General features: G+C 27.8%; 1 protein-coding gene across 1 annotated transcript; it reads right to left on the bottom strand.

The window, feature by feature from the left end:
- Nucleotides 1-269: 269 nt before the first annotated feature.
- On the bottom strand, nucleotides 270-1206 carry LOC123295992. Its single transcript, XM_044877453.1, has 3 exons — nucleotides 982-1206; nucleotides 725-910; nucleotides 270-436 (listed from the first exon to the last, which is right to left on the bottom strand). Exons 2-3 carry the CDS (start codon nucleotides 897-899, stop codon nucleotides 270-272), a joined length of 342 nt encoding a protein of 113 aa, XP_044733388.1. The 5' UTR covers nucleotides 900-910; nucleotides 982-1206.
- Nucleotides 1207-9832: the final 8626 nt, after the last annotated feature.

Here is a 9832-nt window from a genome sequence, read left to right on the forward strand (position 1 = left end):
TGATGATTGGTTAAGATAATTAAAACAGCACCTGTTTAGAGATTTGAATGTAAATTTTTATAAGAGAATCATTTTATCATCACCAAAAAGAATATTTTTTGGTAATTTTAAAATTAATAGTTAAAAGTTCCATCGATTATTAACGACTCAAATCAATGGTTGATGGTAAGTAGTTAGAATCAGATGAGTTTAAAAAAATGTATTTTTCTAAAAATTTAACTCAAGTTCTAAATTACAAAATATTACTAAAAATATAGGCAGTAAAAAGATTATTTTTTAACAAAATCGGGATAAAATTCACTAAATTTAACTCGCTCAACGAATGGCGAAACAGTTTTTAAGGCGATGTCTTCAGTAATATTTTCTAATTGTTGTGTGAAATTCTGCTTAAAAATTGTCTTTTGATCCTCACGATTAAATAAACGATTTATTTGATCTGTAACAAAGAGAAAAACAAAATTAATTCACTGAAAAAATGTTTACCACTTTGATGGCATATTTCGAAGTTGCAGTTTTTTTAATTAATTTTCTTCTTCTCGTCCAAGAGTTTGAAAACTTATAAATGTTATTCTAACTGTCTAGTATAGGTTATTTTTAAAAAAACAATATCAATATTTTGTCAAAAATTTGGATTTAAAAATATTCTATCGCAGACTTTTGTACCCTAATGAAACCATACTTCTTCCAAATCTACCTATTAGGTAAAACGTGTTTTCATTCTTACGTATAATAATATTTTTGGTTCCTGGGTCAAATTCTCCAAAATAATCGAAAGACTTAATTTCTATTTTAAATTTATCCAGCCTCAAATATTGTTCATTTGATTCTTGAATTAATTTTCCACCAAATTTTACAAAACTTTTCACTTCAACCATAGTACATTCAAATTTCCCACGCATTATTAATGGTACTACAAGTACAGTTGTTGTAAAAAGATAATTGGAGTAAAATTTGATATTTGGAAAATATATAGTACTATACCATGTTAAATTTTGTAAATCACTTCTGAGATTTAATAATTGTAAATTGGTTAATCCATAAACTCGAGTATCATATAATGTTCCTTTCACATTATGTTCAACAAAATTGGATTCTTTGACAAAATACGGTTCACATTGCGGTATCCCCATATCAGGGATTCCATTTTTTGCATATCGTAAGACATGTTTTATTCCAGTTATTAAACATTCGTCACGATTTGTTAATGTGCTTACGCATTCTGGGAATTTATTTTTATCTGAAAACCATAATATTTCGTTTAAACAGCAAATAAAGTTTTTTTGATTCGTAACTTACGTAAAAGATTGCGTAGGGAGGGAATTTTTGACATTTTATATTTGAAATTTTTTCATCGCCAACTAATATTATTAACTATTTGCTTTAATTTTATTTTGATTGACATAAACCGATGAAAAAAATCTGGTTTGCAACTAGTTGCAAACTCTACCGTGTTTTTAACTGGTAACAGAGATTAATTAAGTATGGTTAGTCATACAATGAAGGGAGAATTTTTTGTTTTAGTGAATAAATTACTTTAAAAAATCCACTTATAATTAGTTCTTTCCTTCGAATAATGATTATATTAACCCACATGATTGTTACGTACTAAGGCTGTATGAAGGACGTTTGTTCACCTTTTGTCAATAACCCACCTAAAATAAAATGTTAAGAGTGTCTATAAAAATTGCTGATTTTTATTATGTAATAATTAGATTATTAATAGTTAATTAGTTGCTTATTCTCATTTGTCATCTTAAAAACAAATAAAAATGTATAATTAATGAAGGTAAATATCCCGTAACATAAAAAGTATACCTTCCTGTGACTATAAAAAATTGGAAAATTTCAGCAATTAAAATATTTGAAGTTTTATACAGATATTCTCAAGATTAAAATCACGCGTTGAATGGAATTTCATGAACTCATAAAAATACAATGGAATGTACGGCGGCATTTATTCCTAATAATATTCAATGTTTATACTAACGATTTACCATCAAATAAAATTCGAAAAATGGGTACTCACTCCGACATAAGCGCTAATTTTATCAATTGTTGGAATCCTTCATACGAAACAACTATAGCATTGCCTAAAAAAACTTTGTATTTAAGTTTTCTTATTTTTTCCAATTAAATTACTATCAATACACATCTGAAAGTGTTTGATAAACAGCTTATGAAGTAGAGCTTTGCCTTGAATCTGTTTACGAATTTTCAGAAAGTTTCGATTTGTTGTAAAAATTGGGGAAGAGTAGAGAGCGATTTTGTTGTACAGTGAGAATAAAACACCTTACACATGAAATATATCAGAGTATATTAAGTTTTGTCCCTAGTTTGTAACGCTTAGAAATGTTGATAATACTAACAAGTTTTGGTATAGGTGTTCATAAAATCACCTAGCTACTTCATTCTCGCTTGTCCATCCGTCTGCCCGTCCGTACATCAGGTATCATCATAACTCAAAAACGAAAAAAGACATGGAGAAAAAACTTGTATAGCGTGTTCCTTAAGATGTGAGTTTCTATTAGTAAATGTGCAACAAGATCAAATGGGTTTTGTTTCCGTAGAACCCATCTTGTAAACTGTAAGGAATACAACAAAATTTTAAATGTAAAAGCTGTATCTAATGAGAAAGTTGACAACTTTCTATTTTTTCGTGAGGGTTCAAATTTGGGCAAATTTATAGTTTTCATTTTCTCGAAAACTATAAAAGATTGAGAGTTTGTAGACACAGCTTCAAAGAATGAGTCAATTGATTTTAATATTATATTAAATTCGTCCGATAATATGAAAATGAAGTATCTGTATCTATATCTAGATACATTTTAAAAGTATCTTTTACATCACTGTTGACAATTGGCTATTGCAACTTCAAATCAGATTGAGTTTCCAAATAAAAAGAAAACTTAATCATTATTTCTTGAATAAGCATGAAAATTACACCAATTAATACGTACAATGGAATAATTTTATAAGTTGTCGGGGTTAAACACTCGCAAGGCTAATTACAAAGCAATGACACCAAACTTATTGCAAAATTGAAACGGTATTTATTTCTTTCAAATTCCCATTTTAGTGAGAATTTTTTTGCAACACATAACTTAAATGTCACTGTCCGACCGAATAGATGGATATTTGTCTCTTTTTTTTTACACAAAATACTTGAAATATTCTTTGTAAAATAATGAAGTAAATCTCTCTTAAAACTCTTTGTGTAATGATATTATTCAAAGAATTCAACCATTTCAATGACATTTTAATTGTTTTATCAACCACTTCTAATGACAATCATTTACGACACAAAACAAGCTACAGAAGATGACGATAGGGTCAATAACCCAATCTCTGTGTAGAAATAACTATTAATGGTGTTTAGTGCAAAGATATTTTTTTTGCGGATGTTCATTTCGCTTAAAATTATATTTTATTGAAAGGAAATGTAATTAATTTAAAATCTGTCAAAATTTTCTTTAATCATTCTTTTAATTTTTTTTTTTCTAAAACCATTAAGAATTTTATTCGTCTCAAAAATGATATATTAAAAAACTATTTAAAATTAAATTCTAATTATATTCAAATTCCACGTCCAGTTGTATGCTGGGGTAAATCAGCATTAGCTTAATATATTTATTTCCCTGCGTAAAACTTTTCTGAACTATGGAATAGGCAACAAATCTTTATAGCGAATACAATTGTAGAATTCTCTTTATGAATCATGCTTAAAAGTCTGCGCAAATCTGCTGCCATATAATGTTATTTTGCAAGTAGACTCTATGGAATTCACACCATATTTTTGAACGAGATGAAGATGAACTTCAAGCCGTAAGCCATTTTTAATAGATTAGATCATATAAAATTTGTGACTACCATAGATACTAATCTCTATCCGTTTCAAATAAATTTATTTTAACAATTAATTTAAAAAAGACATATTCGAATAAAACAAAAAAAAAATTCACTTCTTCCTTTATTGGCAAATTATTTATCTATCAACGAAAATTAATAACATTTTTTTGTTTTTATTAACTGTTTTGATTATGTTATGAGATGTGTTTTGTGTAAAACGGAAATTGTAAATAATGACATTAGTGAAAATATATGAACGTATAAGATAACGGTTGTTCAAATTTATAAATACATAATTTATAATATTGCGTTATACCTATCTTAAATTGGAAGTGAATACAAAGATTTTACTTTCATATGTTAACTATTATCTTACATGATGATCTTCATTTGTAATCAACACCAATTTTATAAACGAATTGCTGAAGATCGAGAACAAGTACATTCATCTTGGGTTTTCAGTCAATCACTTTTTGCGTAGAATCCAGTAAAAAAGTCTCTATCTTGAATACTACCTACAAATTTTAGACCTTTTTTTGCGCAGCCAAAATTTATTCGCAAGTATTTTCAAATTTATTTGAAATAAAAATTCGTCCTGCAAGAGCTGCGTTAGCTAAACGAATTCCCTCAAAGATTGAAAAAATAACACATTTTTCTAAAAATCGTATATTGTATTTTTAATTTTCAATAATTTTTATTTCGAAAACTAAGCGTCTAGATAACAAATCACAAAAGCAAATCTTTTTTTGCCTAAAACTGGTAAAAAAATTCAAAAATATTTTGTATTTTGGAAAAATTTGTTTTATTGGATTTTGCACCCAATACACCCCACCCCTTGCTTATCTGTCCATTTCTCTCATTAACGAACATGACCTTTCAAATGAAGCCATTCTAACGTAATATTTTACGAGTTGAATTTTAATATTAGAAATATTGTAAACATAAATTTTCTGTTAAAGAATAAAAATCATTTACATCATTTTCGGGCTTCTTTCTAACTTAAAAGGGGGAAGAGGGGGATTAGAGAAATTTTAAGTATGCTTATGTGGGGGGGATGGGCAGTCAGAAATCGTCAAAATCATGTTTATATAAGTAATGAATGCCGCTTTACGATTTAACAAAAAATAGTACTTTAACCAAATATAGTGTAAACTTTTACGTCACAAAGAATATTTCATTTCTAAAGTTATAAGTTTATAATATATAAGTATCTTCTAGTGTGCCCTAATGTGTACGCTATTTACGTAAGTAGCAAATGATAGTCTGATAGCACTGAAATAGCTTGTTGAGGAAAAAAAAATCATATATATATGTTTACATATTTATTTTTTGTCTTTGAATAGTTATAAAAATTTTACAATACTGTGTAATGATTTCCTGTTTATTTCATTTTAATTTAGAAGTTATTTTCTACAACTTCTTTTAAACATCGCATCAATCTAAGCATATTAGTGCTGTGTTTTTGTCTGTCTTGTCATGTCTTGCCAATTAAGATGCAATTATTACATAGATATAGCTAATAATAAGCTTTGGCTATGATACTGTAGATGACCTTCAAGAAACCGCCTAATAACTTTCTCATTACTGAATACAATAATAGTTTTCTAATTCTTAACGAGAAATATCAAAGGACTCCGCACCATACTTACAGGCAATAGGCTTTCAATCAATTTTCTGGAAATTTGATAAATATTAGCTGATGAAGAGCAAGTTAAAGGTTTCAGCGTCTACATAACTCAAAAATTCTTAATTCTCTTGATATTTTACCTTTTTCGAATATGAGAACGAAAAACTGTTGAGCTTTCATTATTTTAAGTCAAAGTACTCTTTTTCTGGAAGAATTCAAATGTCATATAATCTGTTACTGTAAAATATGCTACATAATTTCTAAAGAAGTTAATAAACAACAACTTTGAAATAATAACCAAGAGTTAATATACATCATTCAAAGTTAATATACAAAAATATGGGGCGGTATCGATGATCTTCAAAATCGGTTCAGTTTGAAGAGAAGGCTTTAAGAAAAGTAATTTAAAAGATAGGGTTCTTAGATTTATTGCAAGTGCGAGCTTAGGGTTCCGTACCCGAAACATTTGTTGAGGATTTTTTAATTTAGCAAATTTCACTAGTTTTTTTTCGAGGAATTTTTCAAGGATATTAAGGTTACTGTGTAATTTTCAGGTTTCATCTATAAACAAAATAAAAAAATTATCGGGTACATGTATATACTAGGCAGTGCACCCGGCACGTTGCTGTCGCAGAAGAAATTTATTTTTAGCAGTTCCATGCCCGCTTTGTTGGCCAAATTCAAATTTAAAAATATAGACAACCATCTTATAGTCTACACCTTTCTTGCCTTCACTTATTCTTTCTCCATAGCACTTGTAATGCAGGCCATACCAAATTTAAAGATAATTCCACCATATACTATCCTTCAACCAGACCATTTACCAGACTCTCGGAATCCTACTTGGACGGACAGTGTTGAGACGTACTGTATTCCTACCGAAGCTCAATAAATTTAAATTATTTTTTGCCAATGTTTAATTTGTAACATCCTGTAAAATAATGTCAGTCATTAGCGTATTAAAATTGTATAAATTAACAGTTAAAATTTATTTCAAATTAAATATTGATATTATTGTAAATATTCGCAATAATATTATATGAATATTATATATGTAAAAATTACAAATTTAATATTTGATTAGACATAAATAAATTTTATGCATGTCAAAACCTCTGTGAATGAAAATATTTGATAATAATTTATTATGAATTTTGTTATTTTATACAAGGTGTATCGTGAACATTCCATAATGTACCTTTGCACTAAAAAATCAAATTATCAAAATATTCAAAGAATACTAAATTACTAAAAAAGTTGAAAAGTATGAAAAAATTTAACACGTGACGATAGAAGCATGATAGCTTAAAAAGTTTTACACAACGAAGTTTTATACAATCATGCTTCATTTCACAAACAAATTTGTGCCATCATGGGTCTTGGGTTAAACAAAAGATTAAATGTAAAAAATCTTTCTTGCTGAAAAATAAACAACTTCTGTCCGAACCATTTATTTTGTCAACCATCACAGTTTACCTGTGAGGACACAAATTAATTTCAATGCTCAAGCAAAAAGGATAGTAATTATATTTATATTTATTTGAATATATTAAAATATATTACAATCATAATATTCATTAAATATTCATTCAAAAAAATCATCATAAGGTTAACTAAGCTTATATAGCTAATTAAAATTCTTAATTAAACAAAAATAGGTAATTTAAATTAAAGCAAAATATTGTACTGCATCCAAATTTACTGGAAAGTACAAACGGGTAAACTATGATGTTGACAAAAAAATGTTTCACACAAGAGTAGTTTATTTTTTACAAGGAACATTTTTTACGTTTCAACTTTTGCTGTATCTCTTACGGATTATAACAACCTGCGCACCCAAGACCTAAGATGGCACAAATTTTGGTTTTAACTTCTTTAAGTGAGCTTTAAACAATGCAGTCGAACAGTTTTTCTAAAGATTCATTGACTGGCCCTGAATTCTGAGGTATAAATCTCCACTTTATTACAATTTATTCTTGAACATTCTGTATATATATAATGCATTTATTTTAATGAATATTTATTTATTTAAAATTATATTGATTTTACTGACTGTATTTAATACTTTTTCTGTTGGTTAAAATATATAACCCAATTTTTTACTCTAGTAGTGAAAAACATATTAAATTTTGCTATTAGTCTGATGTTCAACAGCATTCTTTGCCCACCGATACTCCTTTTTTGTATACGTTTTCACGCATCTCTGAATTTTGAAATATTTGCCTGAAAATATAATTTTAAAAGGATATGGTATGCAATTGTAGCATCTGCATAATTAATGGTCATGATTTGAACAGCAGAAAATTTGGTACTTGTTTTTTAAACGGTCCTTGTAGTAACTGTCGATTAATCTCGGTAATTTTTAGTCTATGTAAGATAATAAAAAAAGCGTTACCACATCTTTTCCTTCCTGAACGTAAAATTATTTTTTGTACCTTTTATCTCACTGGTAAGTGTTAAATTATTTATTTGGAAATATGTGGGTATGTCAGACGAAATGTCAATATCTGCGTTACAAATAGTCGAAATTTAATTAAATTTTGGTATCTTTTTTGGGAAAGTATCTTAGGCGGTTGCAGTGGTAACTTTTGGATTATCATGCTGCTTTTTTACGATCCATATAAAATGATGAAAAACATACCATTGATCTTTCAACGGGCCTCTCTATATGAAAATTTTTGAGGTAGAAACTGTTAAATTATAGTCTTTTTTTTCATTATGAATAAAATCATTAAATTCAATTACTATATTTATATTTATTTTTGTAAAATTAGTTTATTCTGGTTATAATATATTTTATTATATTCAAATAAATATAAATATAATTATTATCTTTTTTTGCTTGAGCGTTAAAATTCATGTTTTAAAACCTAAAATAAGTACTTATTACTCATTCAATCTATATGGGTAGGTAATGCACATTTTTTTAATTGTAACACGTATATGAAATTATATTTCATTTAATTAAACATGCTTACATAAAATGTATGCCTTATATTTGCCATTAAATAACCAGTGTATTGTATTTAAAGGTATATATTAACTTACGGACAGTGCAATATATATATAAATAATGGTGAAGGGTTACACAAAACCTTTTGCACCACATTTCAAGTTTTCTTCATTTATAGCTCTAGAAAAACTGTTCGACTGCATTGTTTCCAGCTCACTTAAAGAAGTTAAAAACATAAATTTGTGCGATCTTGGGTCTTACGTCCTCAGGTTGTTATAATCCGTAAGAGATACAGCAAAAGTTTAAACGTAAAAAATAAACAACTTTTGTGTGAAGCATTTTTTTTGTCAACATCATAGTTTACCCATTTGTACTTTCCAGTTATTTTTCCAATAAAGATGGTGGTATAATTTAGTCATCTCGATATTACAGACTTCAAAAGATAACTTTGTCAAATGCACTATATTTTAGAAAATTCAATTCATCTAAGGAATTTTGTTGTGGTCAAAATATCATTGATCATTTTATATTTAATTATATCATTATATAACAGCTAAAGATATACCTAGATATAGAAATTAAGTTACAAAATATTTAGGTAGTTTATCGAAGTAGTTCGGATTTAGACCGAAGTTTTTAGAGAATCGTTTGTGTCCCATAAATTTTAGCTTAATCATGAAAAATGCACATGACAACTTAGATATCAGAACGATTACAACATAGATATGATATGATATGGTATTTAGTAGAAACAAGTCCTTAACACGGTGGGATTTTGTAAAACAAAAATGCGTAATAATGCAAAATACAATCGTCATTCCTCGTGCTAAAATAATCGTTCTAGGTATTAGATGCTTCAAATATTGGCAAGCCTAAACATTTTCGTTATTTCTTTGCACTTCCAACATTTGTTATCGTGAAACATATTATACTGAAACCAATTTGTCTTTTCATCTCTAAAAAAAATTCAGTCATAAGTTGTGAAGACATGTTTGATGATTTCAAAACAAAAATTCAATGGAATCTACAATAATTACCGGTAAAATAAAATTTTGGCCCATTTCGGGCCAATTTGTATTGTATGGAAGATTAGGTCTTAAACTTCGTATTGAAATTGATACTTATTTTCAAAAACGCTTGTCTTATCTCAAAAAACGACAGCTTGTGATGATAATTACTTATAAAGTTAAAAAAAAAGATAACCTTAACTTTAAAATTATCGTTATCTATAAATATATAGGAGACTTTCTATAGATATAGATAGATAGATAGATAGATAGTGACTCATCACGATATCTCTGGAACTATAAGACCTAGAGACTTAAAATTTAGGAGGAATATTCCTTTTGCCAAGTAGAGGTCAGCTAAGAACGGATTTTACGAAATTCCACCCACAAGGGGGGTTG

Source organism: Chrysoperla carnea, chromosome 3, assembly GCF_905475395.1.
Source record: "Chrysoperla carnea chromosome 3, inChrCarn1.1, whole genome shotgun sequence".
NCBI classification, from domain to species: Eukaryota; Metazoa; Arthropoda; class Insecta; order Neuroptera; family Chrysopidae; genus Chrysoperla; species Chrysoperla carnea.